The following is a 14,790-nucleotide window of genomic DNA, read 5'->3' as shown; positions in this document are numbered from 1 at the left end:
CCTGAATCCTTTCACTAAAGTCCCCTCTCTCCTTGGGCATCTCCTGTGACAGCCGCTGTCTAGAGAAAGAGCAGCTGCAAGAACAGCCTGAGTTCGACCTCCCTCTCTCCCTCCTTCCTATCGACCTTCACACAAAGCATGACCTCTGGGTAAGAAAGGAGAGGGACTCTACAGGGTTCTGTTTGGCACTTTGTTGTTTCTCACTTAATGATTCCTGGAGCTATTTCCATATCAGCATATATGGATGTGCTGCTTTGCTTGTACTAGCTGAGCAGTAGTCCATCGTGTGATGGACCAGAATGCTTTTGGTTGGTCCCTCCTGCGGACACTTCAGTGGTTCTCCTTCTTCTTTTTTTAGGGGGGGTGCGGTGAGGGGTCAGGGCCAGGCTGCTGCAAAGTCTTACCGTCTGTAAGGGAACCACAACCTCTGCCTTGCAGAGTCGATTCTTTCCCTCCATGCCTTTTCTCGCCAGATCCTTTTTTAACTGCTTTCACCCCAACTCCCAAATGCTGACTTGTACGTGACTGAGCGTAGTTATTTCAGGTGTGAATGAGCGGCGCTCAGTGCAGTGCAAAACCATTGGAGCACCCTCAGCACTAAGTGGTCAAGGAGAGGAAAAGTGCAGTGGCAGCTCTTAGATGTTTCTGATCTGGTGGAGGCCTAAAATTTGGGCCACTGTCCCAGGTGCAGCAACATCTGATAAAGCAGAGGCCGTGCAGGTGCCTTGGCGGGGTGTGGCTGGGCTTATACGGCCATGTACACACAGTGCTAATCCAGTTCATGGTTTAGAGACGTTGTCAATAAACTGGTTCAGCTTAGCTCATCTGGGGGAATGTGGTTTGCTGTGCTCTTCTCGGCCCAGCTCATCACCATCCCTAGGATCCTGTCTCCTAGGCATATACAGTCAAAAAGGGATGATACATATGAGATCACAGTAAAGCCCATGAGGTTGTGTGATGCAAACAAGAGGTGACACCACAAGCGAGGGACACGGGGCACTCATTTAGCTTGCACATGGGTGAGGCTGAGAGTCAGAGCCACAGTGCATAGCCCCATTATGGTCAAAGTCACCAGCCGTCTGTCAGGGCCTGCAAAGAACTAGTCCCTGGACTGCTGGCAACGAGCTACAGAACAAGGGGATCACGTTAAACAGGCACTGGCCATGAAGACGAGAAAAGCCAAGGTACAATGTGCAGGGATGGCTTCTGAGCTTTTAAGAAAGTGACCCCTCTTAGGGTCACTTATAGGAAAATTGGCAAATACATCAATGTATCAGAAATACATCTAAATGGCCTATAATTTTAGGGAAAAAAAAAAGGTTCAATTTCACTAGTGATCAAAGAACAGAAAACTAAAACCACAGAAGAACTTTTAATAAAACATCACCTATCAGATTAACAAAGGTGAGAAAGAATACCCGGTTTTGATGTAGGCCTGGGCAAACTGTTGGTGGGAGTACCATAGGTTGGAAATCAGTAAGAAAAGCCTTAAGAAATGTCCAGTACCACTTCACACCCATTAGGATGCTGTTATTTAAAAACAACAAACAACAAAGAGGAAAATAAGAAGTATTGATGAAGATGTGGAGAAACTGGAAGCCTCGTGCATCGCTGGTGGGGATGTAAAATGGTGCAGCTGGTGTGGAAAAGCAACTCCAGGATCCAGCAACTCCAGTGCTCAAAGGACTTGAAAGCAGAGGCTCAAACAGATACACGTACACGTACGTGAATGTTCACAGCAGCATTATTCACAAGAGCCAAAAGGTGGAAACAACCCAAGTATCCACTGACAGATCAACAGATAAGCAAAATGTGGTTTAGTGGTTTATCTAAACAGTGGCATATTACTCAATCACAAAAAGGAATGAAATTCTACTACATGTTACAACATGGATGAACCTTGAAAGCATTATGATAAGAGAAATGTGCCAGACACAAAAGAACAACTAGGGCTTCCCTTGTGGCACAGTGGTTAAGAATCCGCCTGCCAATGCAGGGGACACGGGTTTGATCCCTGGTCCAGGAAGATCCCACATGCCGCGGAGCGACTAAGCCCATGCGCCACAATACTGATGCACTCTAGAGCCCTCGAGCCACAACTACTGAGCCTGCGCGCCTAGAGCCTGTGCTCCACAACAAGAGAAGCCACTGCAATGAGAAGCCTGTGCACCGCAACGAAGAGTAACCCCTGCTCGCCACAACTAGAGAAAGCCTGCGTGCAGCAACAAAGACCCAACGCAGCCAAAAATAAATAAATAAAATAAATTTTTTTAAAAAAAGGACAACTATTGTATGACTCCACTTATATGAGGTACCTAGAAGAGGCAAATTCATAAAGACAGAAAGTAAAATAGAGGTCACCAGAGGCTGGGGGGAGGGGGGAAGGGGGAAGTTAATTGTTCATTGGGTACAGAGTTTGTTTGGGAGGATGAAAAAATTTTGGAAATGGATAATGGTGATGGTTGCACGACACTGCAACTATACTTGATAAAACTGAATTGTACATTTAAAAATAGTTAAAATGGTAAACTTTATATGTATTTTATCACTATGTATATTTTACTCCAAAAAAAAAAGTCTTAGTACAGAAAAAGGTCAGATCTTTGACTTGGGAAAACCCACTCCAAGGGATTTATCCTAAGAAAATCATCCCCCAGTTGCACAAAGATGCATATATGTGATATTGTTTCATCACAGAGGACAGTGTTCAATGTATGTTCATTATAAATGTTGTGTATAATGGTAAGAGGAGAAGCAACAGAAATATCTACCAAGAGTTTTGATTAAATGCTCTGGGGCAGGGCTTCCCTGGTGGTGCAGTGGTTGAGAATCTGCCTTCTAATGCAGGGGACACGGGTTCGAGCCCTGGTCTGGGAGGATCCCACATGCCGCGGAGCAACTGGGCCCGTGCCACAACTACTGAGCCTGCGCATCTGAAGCCTGTGCTCCGCAACAAGAGAGGCCGCGACAGTGAGAGGCTAGCGCACCGCGATGAAGAGTGGCCCCCACTTGCCGCAACTAGAGAAAGCCCTCGCACAGAAACGAAGACCCAACACAGCCAAAAATAAATAAATTAATTTAAAAAAAAAATTGCTCTGGGGCATGAGCATTAAATAAAATACTATGAAGACAATAAAAGTATATGATCTATAGTTGTTAACTACCATGTACTACACTATACTATTGCTACAATATACTATTACTGAAAGATATTTATAATATACTATTAGTAAAGTGACAAACCAGTATATCTATATACCACACACAGACATATATAGCCATATATTTCCTAATTTATAACTTCCTAAGAACCAATTTTTTCAATTAAAAAATTATATTTTATTATTTTATATATTTCCTGTAATCTGTCTTGAATCTTGGGGAATGGTACAGGTATAAGCATATAGTAATTAACTGATTGATAAAATAATTTCAGGGATGCTTCATGTACATTTCTAGTTGCTATTTCAAGAATAACTCCTTCTTCTACTTCAATAAAATTGTACATAATATTCTTTTAAAATTCTTACATTTATATTTAACTCCCAATTAGGCATTTGGGAAAAGTATGAAGGAGGAAGAATGACACTATGAAATGTATTTTTTAATGAGCCATTCTTTGCTTATCTTTTTCCAAATAAATTACTACTGAGTTTCTAAGTGGAAAAAAAAAAAAAGAATAACTCCTTCTTCTTTTATCCCCAGCTTTTTACTTAAACAAATGTCAAGGCTGTAGAACAGCGGGAATAACAGTACACTGAAGCGCTGCCTCTCTCTCACCCAGCATCACCAGTTGATGCCGTTTTGCCACTTCTGTGAAGCTCTCTCGCTTGCTCTCTCCACACTCTCACGTACACGCAGATATATACGTCATTTTTTCTGGCTGAACCATTTGTAAGCAGGTTGCAGACATACTGCGTGAGAACAAGCAGGACAGCTGGTCTCCTCGCTCCCCAGCTTCTCTGTCCGCATGAAACCTCTACTCCGGTTCTGAACTGCCCCTTCGTGGGGAATGTTCTGGGAGTGCTCTCCTGGGTCGGCTGCTGGCTTTGTAGTTGTTCCTATGACACAGGTTGGTAGTGAATTGCCCTGGGCTGCAGGCATCCGTCCCAGGATTTCTGAGACGGCTCTGGCTCTGGCTGCTGTGTTTCAACTGCTGTCCATGACGTGGAAGACGGCGGTTATTCTTGTAAGAAGAGAAAGAATTTGATTCAGCCATTCGCCACCATGTGCTTTTGCAGGGTGGCAAAATGCAGCTGGTAAAGGAATTTCTCACACCTGCTGCTGAGGACTAGGCTAGCTCCTGGCATAAATTCCCAGTCTTACTCTGCGCTGGCGTAACCTACTCATTCGGATTAGCCCAGCAGCAGGGGAGAAGCGAGAAGGTCTAGGACCACCTGTGGCCAACCACCCAAGCTGCAGGCATCCCGCCCAGAGGGGTCAGAGGCGTGTTCAGAGCAGGCCGCTCACACACGCAGAGCACGGACTAGGTGAGGGCCTGCTCTGCGCCAGGTTCCAGGACCCGGAGACCCGGAGGGTGGGGAACGGGCTGACCCGGTCCTGCCCTCACAGCACACAGGAGGTGCAGACGAGCAAACGGGCAATCACAACCGCATGGGCTGCATGTCAGGAGAGGGTGGCCTGGGGGTCCCAGGATCCTAAAATCTAGGCTTGGGATGGAATCATAGAATCAGTGAGATCTAGGCTGAACCCTGAAGGTGGAAAATTCACAGAGAAAGTGAAAAACGGGGTCAGGAGTGGGGAAAAGTGTTTCCATGCTAACACTTGGTGGTGACAGAGGGAGGGAGGGAAGGGCGAAGTTGACAGTCAGAAGTAATTTGGCCTGGCCAGAGTATAAAGCAGGCCTGAGAGTCCAGACTGGCGCTCACAACGGGGAGAAATGAGATCCCTGGCAAATGGCTACTTAAAATAGCCCAGGACCTCTGCATCTGTCTGGCCCTGGGGTCACAACCCCAAATGCTTCAAGGGCCTGGCAAGTGACGTGGAGGAGTGAAGGGGCTGTGCCGACTTCCCACGGGCCCCGGAGTTGTACTCTTCCAACTAGACACCTGTGTGTTAAATAAATAGACATTCAGTGTCAGAAGTGTCCTGCCTTTCCACAGCAAGCACACTGTCTCGCACGCTCGCATGACAGCACTGGAGTTATGGCTCCAGGTCACTTCAGAACATTCTCTTCTTATTCATCTGGAAAGAAAACAGCCAAGGCATCCTTCGTAAATGCAAAAAAAAAAATCTGACCCCAGTTTTTCAAAAGTTCGAACCTTTGTCAGCGCTGTCTAAAGAGCTGCCTCGACTAAGAAAGAGATGGGAAAATGGAGCCTCCACCCCTGCAAAGCCTCCCAGGGCCCCGGGACTCTCTGCTACGAAGACAACTGTCAGGTCACAATTGTGCACTCAGAGTAAACAGCTGGGCCAAGAAGGCAGCAAAGAAAACCCATCTCTAAAAGCTAGAAAACTAGACTCCACATGTCAAACACAGCCACGCTCCCCGTGCTGGCGCTCTGGCTCCTACAGTGCACCCTGCTGTGCTGTGTAGACAGGGGATTCAGTGAATCTGTTTAAGGAAGGGAAGAGCGAGGAGAGGGCTTGCTCCTCTCATAGGGCCCGGGTTTACAGACCCACTTCCACGGCAGCATCTGGTCCTCAAAAGTTTCTCTCTTGTTCTGAGCCCTCCGTGTGCCCTTCACAAGAGAGGAAATAAAAATGCCAACAAATACAGGAAAAGCTCACCCTCATTAGCCATCAAAGGAATGCAAATTACACTCATCAGAAGAGCCCAAATGAACAAGACTCACCGTATCAAGGGAAAAAATGGAAATCTCATTCATGCCTGGTGGGAGTGTAAACTGGTATAACTATTTTGGAAAACTGTGAGACAGTACCTACCAGAGCTGAACATAAGCAAATCGCACCAGCCAGCATTTCCACCCCAGGCATATACCTGACAGACATGAACCCCAAGAGTTATATATTCAGGAATGTTCACAGCAGCACTCTTCACAACAGCTCAGAACTGCATCCACAGGGGAATGAAGAAATTCTGGTATATTCATACGATGGAATACTATGCAGCAATGCAAAAGGACGAACAACAGCTACACACAACACAGAAGAATCTCACAGACATAACACTGAGTGAAAGAAGCCAGACGCCAAAGGATGCTTGCTAAATGAGTCCATTCACGGAAAGGTCAAAACTTGGCAAACTAATCTGTAATGTTACAAGTCAGGAGAGCAGTGTACCTTTAGAGAGGAAAGTGGTGGTGCTGAGTGGATGGGGGCATACAGGGGACTTCTGGGGAGCTAGTAATGTTTGATTCCTCTATCTGGGTGGTGGCTACTGGGTGTGTTCACCTTGTGATAATCTGCTGAGCTTTATGGTTTATTGTATGTGTGTACTATGATATACTTTAATCAAAATATTGTTACTTTGTAATCAAGGAAGCAGCATAATGCATGTACCACAGTGAATTCCACTCGGAGCACTAACTGGCCCTGAGCCCTGGAAACCACGTGGTTGGTAAAACCATGTTGTCTTTCGGTGTCTCCCCTTGCTTGTGTGTGAAATGGGGACACAGATGCCCATCTTCCTCATAATGCTGTCAGGATGAAAGGAGAAGGAGGCCCGTGGAGTCCGGCGCCGCACCCGGCACGCAGTAGGAGCTCAGATCGCGGGACTTATCATCTTTGACATTAACCAACCTCCCCGAGTTACACCTTTACGTAACCTCAGCCCCCAAATCCCAGCCAGAGGAAGCCTCTGAGAGTTATAACGGGAGGCCATCCTTAGCACTGCAAATTTGTTCCCTAAAATATCCAAGTGTAGAGACAGTTGCTTAAACCCTGAAGTATTCATTTACTGGCCAAATCGCTTTTAACAATAGGGCCATTCTTTTGGAAACCAAAAATCGGAACCGAGGCTCTGACAAGCAGGAAGGTGCCTGGGCTCAGTGGGCAGAGGTCTGGAACTGGGACTGTCCCATGTTGTGTCAAGGACATGAGGAGGCGGCTCCCAAACCTGTAGCAAGTTCAAGACGGCTGGTTGCATGTTGGGGAGCAAGGCCGTCTCCTTCTTCCAAGCACCTGCTCTAAGGGTCCAGGTCAGGACCCACGTGAAACTGGTAAGGAACAAGCCTGGGATGAAGGTCATGCATGTGCATATGTAATCACCATTCTAGGTTATTCTGTGGCACACCCAAGACATCACTGATCCAAAAGAGTGCTTCTCTGAACTCGTCTGTTTGTCAAAATGATCTTGGATGCTTGTTAAAGATACAAATTCTCAGGCCTCTTCCTGGGGATTCTAATTTAGAAGAGACAGATGGGGCCCAGGAACCTGTATTCTTAAGAGTTCCCCAGGTAATTCTTACACTGGGCAAATTTATCAAGACCCTGGAGTAGAAGTTCATGGTAGGTAAAACACAAGGGGATTAAATAAAAGAGAAAGTGAAAACCCTGCACTTGCTGTTCAGAAGTTCAAACACAGTGCAGTCTGGTGGAGGGACCCAGCTACCTTTGTCTACGTGGTAGAGGTAGGTCTCCTGGCTCATGGCGGACAGCAGGTGCAGGACACAGGTGTAGATGCGGATTTTCTCATCACTGTTGTCCTCCCAGGTGTAGTCCTGGATCACGTTGAGCAGCTCTCGAACAAGAAACAGGACCCCGTGTTCAGGATGATCCTAGTGGAGGACCAGAAAAAGGATAAATAATCCTAAATGTGAAGCAGGAGGAAAAAAAAATCAAGACAGAAACCCAGGTCCCTCCCTTTAGCAGCTGTAGAGAAATTAAAGTGCCAGCTATGGTTAAACAATAGAGAGAAAAGTGACAAAACGTTGTTAACTCCACTAAACAACACGCTCCAGTCTGGGGAGACAAGCTTTGAGAGCTCTGGGTCTGAGGAAAGAAAGCAAAATTACCTGTCAGTTAAATGGTCTGTTTCCAAAATTACAGCCTTGCTCTTATGTCCATAACAGTAAAAAGCCCTGTTCTTCCAACTACAGAAGCTAGATTGCAGGTCTCGTTGCAGACGGCACAGCAGAAGCCACCTACCTCAGGTAAACCCCCAAATGATCACTGTCACCACCAAAGGCACCAACTTTAAACACAGCCTCACTCTTTAGGGTGTTCAGCAACATTAACAGCTAAATTGAGGATCCTCTCTTGGGAGAGGAAAAACCCAACAGTCAGTCACAGAGCTTATAACAGTGTTTCTCAGATGCTAAACTGAACCAGTGCTGGGATGCAAAAGAGTCAGCAGCTTCAATTCAGTTCCAAAAAGGAATATGCAATGCAGTGGCCCCCCTGCTGAACGCTCTCCGAAGACTCCTCCTCCCCCAGCTCCTGCTGCCATTGCCCCGCTGACCCGGCTGGCCCATCTTGCCCCTCACTCAGTCCAGCGCCACCTTTATGGCTCCTGGGACCAGCTGGACCGCTCAGGGTCCTGGCAGGACACAGAGGACACGCTCACAAGGGTTAAACGAGGATGGTTTAATGAAAGATTATCAGAATGAAGAGAACTAGCGAGGAAAGATGAGGCACCCAGGGCCTGGCAACAGAGGGAAACTGTTACCATCCTCGGGCTGAAAGCACGCGGTGGGGAGCGAGTTTTTGCGGTTGGAGGCGACCACCCAGCAGCAGCTGCAGCCCTGGATGGAAGAACAAAGCCATTGCCAAACACGGCCCAGTGACAGTTGGGGGATAAATACCCCAGCCTCGCTCTCCTCCTGCCCTGCAGTCCACATCAGTACTCGCGCTGGCTGAACCAGCTGGAAGCCAGAAGGAAGGAAGCCCCGGTGACGCGATCCCCAGAGGCCAGTCTCCCACACAGACCAGACTGAAGGGCACAGGATGCTCCGGAGGGCAGCTCATATGCCAAGGGGGTCTGGCCTCCCAGCCCTGCTGTTCCCCTGACTGGAATATTCACCTGCAAGACTTGGCCACACTGGCTCCTTGACAGCCTCCAGATCTCATCTTACATGTTAGCTCCTGCCCTGATCGGCAATCCAGAGCCCCGCCCCGTCTCTCTTAGTCTCTCTTCACGTCAAGTCATCCATCTCATTTTTCAGAGCAGTGCTCAGCATCGGAAGCGATCTTATTTATTCCTAACTACCCAAACATACCTCTTGGTTCATCTTTTTTTTCATCCTAGCCTATAACCTCCAGGACGGCAGGTACTTTATCTGTTCTGTTTGCCAGTAATACACTGCCAGGACTGCCCAGGATTGCAAATGGTGCCCCATCCCTGTCTCTGCTTCCTGGGACAGTGCTGGGCACAGAGCAGACACTTGGTAGGTAAATACTGTTGAATGGATAACATTTTTCGAGCACCTTCTATGTGCCAGGCACTGAGGTGGCTACAAACACAACAGCTAACGTTTATGGTAGCTATTGTAGCTACCATAGTTTTTCTACGTTCCGGGAAGATACTTTTATGACCTCCTCTCCCCCCCATTTCACAGATGGGAAATGAGCTACACTGCTGGTGCATGGGGGAACCAGGATTTGAGCCCCGGGAGTCTGGCTCCAGAGTGGACATTCCTAACTGCTAATACTCTATTTATACTGCCTCTCTACAGATGAATTAGGGATGAACTAGACCTTATGGAGCTGGCTAGTTGGGGGAAGGCATACACGAGGTCGGCTATCTTGAATTCAGGCATGGAGTTGAAGTGTGATAACCGAGGTGGGCAGGAGTTAACAGCTACATTATCCAATGTGTGGATACACAGCAGTAATACTTCCAGTGGGTTAGAATGAGGGTGGAGGAGTGGGAGATAATTTGTACAGCTGTTAACATCTACAGGAATTGCTGTTATGGCGTCAGCACAAAAGAAGACACATGACACTCCAAAATCTGAGTACCTCAAACTATATGCAGCAAAATTGCCTGTGCCATGGTCCGCCTTCCATTGCCAGAGTCAGTCTCAGATGGCAGCTTACTACTGCCTTTCTTTGCTAACAGCTGTTTCTAACTAGGCTATTTCGTTCTGCTATGTGGATGTTCAAAATATATTCTATTTCAGGATCTGCCCTGGAAAGAGACGACAATCTGAATGTTCCAGTAACTTAATTTCAATACAAATTGCCATAACTATTGTGAGAGAGCATTCAACACACCTTCAGAAAGGTGGAAGAAGGGGTAACGGAGACGTGAAGGTTTGTAGCCAGCCATTTCTGCTAGCTTTAAACCGAAGAGACGAAGAGATTATTTCCAACCTTCTCTACAAGGAAAACATTTTCCACATGATAGCCACGCTTCAGTGGTTGTAACATTTTCAAAAGAAATTGTACCAGTGCCAGCAACTAAAGAAAGGCAAACATAGATTTTTTTTTTTTTTTTTAAAGAAGAAAAAAAGATCCCAATTCAGTTGGCAATCCGAGGGGAAAAGGTTTCCCCTGGGGTCTCTGCCAAGGCTGCCCGGCAGCAAACAAATGCTCAGGAGGCGGCTCCCAAGAGGCGCCTGGGAGGGACTCAAACGTCTCTCTCTCTCTCTGCTGCACGGAAAGGGGGCCTGCCTTCCACCACTCAGAATATCCCTCTGGCTCCTTGGTCTGCGGGAATCCTTCTATTAAATGTCACTGCTTGCGAGAAGGAATACCCTGGAAACGACTAACTTCCCAGGAGACCAGAGAGGCAGCGAAGACAGCGCGGAGTACACACATCCTGGCTTTGAATCGTCTTGGCCACTTACTAGCTGGTGACCCTGGGTGAGTCACTTCACCTCTCTGTGCCAGGGTCTGCTTCTGTGAGACGAGGATAATAACAGGTTTGTTCGCAGTGAGTATTTGTGAACTGCTGGCTGGCTCACTGTAAAAGGTATGTAAGTGTGTTAAATAAATATTCAAGTCCTTTAGGAAAGGAGCCAGAACACAAGGGGACTGGGAGGAAGGGCAAGAAAGGAAAGAGGGGCACTGGGAGGACACGGCGGGGGTGCAGGGCAGGAGACAGATCACCATGGAGACGCGAGGCCGGCGGAGAGTCTGCAGAGCTCCCCGGCCTTGCTGCACCCAGCCCCTGCCCATCTTGCCGCCTCGAGACCCTGGTGCCCCTCTAGTCTCGCATCACCTCGCTCGTCACCGCGGCTCTCTTCCTCCGGTGCTGCCGGGTGGCCCTTCCCACCTCCAGGCCTTACCCACACTGCTCCCTCTGCTGGGAACACCCTCCCCTCCCCCCCCCCCCCCACCGCCCCACACTTAGGGACCTACTAGTCTTCCTCTGGATCTCGGCTCAGGTAACACATTCTCAGGGAATTTTCCTGACCCACTTCCCTTCAAATCTGAGGCTCTCAGAGGTTCCTGTAGTTCTTTATGACACCTTATACAATCGTAGTTAAGTATTTATTTGCTTATTAGCATCTGTCTCCTTGAGTGGGAGCACACATTTCTCATGTTCACTCCCCCATCCCCAGATCAACAAATATTTGCGGGGTAGACGGAATGAATGAATCTTAGCACCTGGATACCATGTTATGCTGATGGCTGGACGTTTTCTCAAAGATAAGACGGAGAAAAGACATTTCCCTGCTGTGTCCTGGTGATTAGTGCCAGGAAACTGATGGGAAACATTTCCATTGCCTACAAATTTCAATTGAATCAAAATCAGGCGTCTGAAGTGGTAACACTGAACTTGTTCAATTAATTCTACTTTTCTTATCCTACCAAATGTTGTTAAAAGAAATGCATTAGTTCAATAACATGGAGAAGACTGTGCCGCAGTCTACCAAGAGGCTGACTGCTACTAGCGCCAAAGAGGAACGCTTCAAAATGCTCCAAAGGTGGTGCTGCTTGCTGAGGAGAGAGGGCTGTTCTGGGGGAATTGTTTACTTCTGCATTTATAAGTATGAATAGAGTGGGCCAGGTATTTTATTTGGTCTAAAATGGCTTCAATTTTTTTCTAAACAAATAAAATGAATCAAAGCTTTCCAAACCCATTCTTTAAAAGTCTTGTGCTCTGCGGGTGGGAATGCAAAATGGTGCAGCCACTATAGAAAACTGTATGCAGGTACCTCAAAGAATTAAAAATGGAACTACTATATGATCCAGCAATCCCTCCTCTGGGTATTTATCCAAAATAATTGAAATCAGGATCTCAAAGAGATACTAGTGCTCTCATGTTCACTGTAGCACTATCACAACAGCCAAGATGTGGAAACAACCTAAATGTTCATTGACAGATGAATGGATAAAGAAAATGTGGTATACACATATAATGGAATACTATTCAGCCTTAAAAAAAAAAAAAAAAAAGAAATGCTATCATAACCTTGGATGAACCTTGAGGATATTATGCTGAGTGAAATAAGCCAGTCACAGAAAGACAAATGCTGTATGATTCCACTTATATAGGGCATCTAGAATAGTCATGTTCATAGAATGAAAGCGTGGAATTCAAGGGCTGGGAGGAGGAGGAAATGGGGAGTCACTAATCGATGAGCTTCAAGTTTCAATTAAGCAAGATGAATAAGCTGTAGGGATCTGCTGTACAATATTGTGCCTTGAGTCAACAAAGCTGTACTGTCCACTTAAAAATGTGCTAAGAGGATAGATATGTTAAATGTCCTTACAACAGTAAAATTAAATTTAAAACACAGAAATAAAAAAAGCTGAGACATGAAAGGTAAAAATGTGAACCAGGTAAAGGTGGGATGTGGATGTCATCTCCTGCTAAACCTACTCACAGCGGGCGGGGCTCGCGTGTGGCCCGTCCTCTGGCTTCTGAGCTCGGTTAGCGCCCAGCCTTGGCCCTTCAGGCTCAGCATCTCACTGCACCCGGAGAGCCGGCCAGTAGTTACTATGCTGCATCCCACAGGAGGGACGTAGGGCTGTTAAGTCTCGACAACCTTGAGCTAATAAAGCCCCCTGCAAACGTTTCAGGCAGATCGTGCAGGACAGGCTCTGCGGCAGCACAGACCTCCCAGCTCTGCTCCTCAACAGCGGCGCGACCCCAGGCAAGCCTCTCTCTGGGGCTCCAGGTTTCCTTAAGTGGAAAAGGTACAATGACTCCTACCCTGCAAGGCTTGGGGGCATTTTCCTAGAGACTGAATGTTGGCGAAGGGAGTTAGCACTGCACAGGGCACCTGGTAAGAAGTCAAGAACTGTGGCTATTCTCCATCTCATCATCTTTAGTAAATCCTGGCAAAAGACTGAGCGCTGATACCAGGAACCAATAAAGTCTGGCAGGGGGGTTCCCCTGAATGCCTAAGGGAACGGTAGGCAACAGAAAAGGATTTAATGGACCCAGAGGCACCCGGGGACCTGGAGAGAGTGCACACGCCCCCCAGGAAGGGCAGCTGCTCTCCAGCTGGGCCAACTGGCCAGGCGGGGAATGCGGGCCTCACATGGCTGGACCTGATTTTTCACAAGCAACTAAATATCTGGGGTTTCCTGTGATCTACCAATTTTTAAATGTGGGTAATTAGTTCCAAATGTTTTCCATCATGATGTGGCCAACAAGTATGTCTCCGGGCTGGATTCCACCCACTGGTCATCAGTTTGTGACCCCAGGGGCCAAGCTTCTGGTTCACAAAGCACTTTCATAGCTGTCATTTCAGTCAATCCTCGCAGCAGCCCTGCTAGGTGTGCATTTGGATGACATTTTAGAAAGGTGACAACTGAGGCTCTGAAAGTTACAAAACTTTCTCAAGGCCGCGAGGCTATTGAGTCATCGGGTCAGGACCGAACACAAGTTTCTAACTCCAAGCACAAGGCTTTTCTTCAAGGCGCCAGTGGTTCTTAACAGAGAAAACCCCATACGCAGAAGGAAAATGCATCCCAGTTAATGAACAATGACATTGATCAACTCCTCATTAGAAACCCTGATTTTGTCACCTGACAAATAACTAGAATATCCAAAAAAGAGAGAAACTGATTATAAAGTACTAAGAAGGAGATCTGAAAACACTGAAATCAAGCACCAAGCCCGCCTCCTGAATATCCCAGCCCCTCTTCAAAGAACTTGGGATCTGAACTTGGAAACTTCGGAGCAACTCACTTTTTGTTCTCTCAGCTTCACTAAGATATAATTCATACACCCAACAATTCACCCACTTAAAATGCACAATTCATAGGTTGTTTGTATATTCACAGAATTGTGCAACATCACCACAGTCAATTTTAGAACATTTTCATCACCCCAAAAAGGAACCCCGTACCCATGGGAGCTGGGCTGCTTTCACGGCCTGAGTCCAGAGGGACATTTCTTAAAGTGTGGTCCTAGGACCACCTACACCTGACTTGATGAGGGAGCTTTCAAAAATGCTGGTTCAGGGGCCAATCCCACCTACTGAGTGAGACTCTCGGTGGGGAGGCGGGGATGGGGCAAAGCAAGACTCTGTATTTTAAAAAGCATCCCCGATTCCTATGTGCATCCGGCTTCATCAGGAGCCGACCCGTTTTGTGCCTGGACCTTGTTACAACCTGGTGACGCCTATGCACAACTCAGAGTACTATTTTTAATGCAGAAAATAAAATATGTAAGACTACAAAGGCAATCAATTATGCTAAAATATAGTTGTCAAAATATTTTTTCAATGTATTTGTTATATTGTAATCTATTACTTCTTGGTGAAGTAAGGATGGGCCTAATAACTACTGCACTTTTAAAGGAAGGAAACATGTAGATGATCTTCTGAAATAACTTTCACACCTGAAATGTGATATAAACATATTGTTAATTATTTTTGTGACAAAGTCCCAGCTACTGCAACTGGTACTGTGGCTCATTGCCTGTGATTCATAATGAAGCAAAAGGCTAAATTTCACTGAGGTTTG

At 46.7% G+C, this 14,790-nt stretch overlaps 1 protein-coding gene across 3 annotated transcripts in view; it reads right to left on the bottom strand.

Annotated features, from left to right (window-relative positions):
• Nucleotides 1-14,790, bottom strand: part of VPS35L (VPS35 endosomal protein sorting factor like) — a 121,236-nt gene that overhangs the window by 8,106 nt on the left and 98,340 nt on the right. For 2 of the 3 annotated variants that reach the window (XM_036825577.1, XM_036825576.1), the window contains exon 28: nt 7,535-7,700. In XM_036825577.1, the coding sequence (XP_036681472.1) occupies nt 7,535-7,700 (166 nt within the window). Of the gene's footprint in view, nt 1-7,534; nt 7,701-14,790 lie in introns of those variants that run through there. The other variant, XR_005016440.1, reaches the window with a different exon arrangement.

The sequence above is a fragment of the Balaenoptera musculus genome, chromosome 15 (genome assembly GCF_009873245.2).
Source record: "Balaenoptera musculus isolate JJ_BM4_2016_0621 chromosome 15, mBalMus1.pri.v3, whole genome shotgun sequence".
NCBI classification, from domain to species: domain Eukaryota; kingdom Metazoa; phylum Chordata; class Mammalia; order Artiodactyla; family Balaenopteridae; genus Balaenoptera; species Balaenoptera musculus.
The sequence above is the reverse complement of the archived record's forward strand: the minus strand, read 5'-3'. Positions and strand labels throughout refer to the sequence as shown.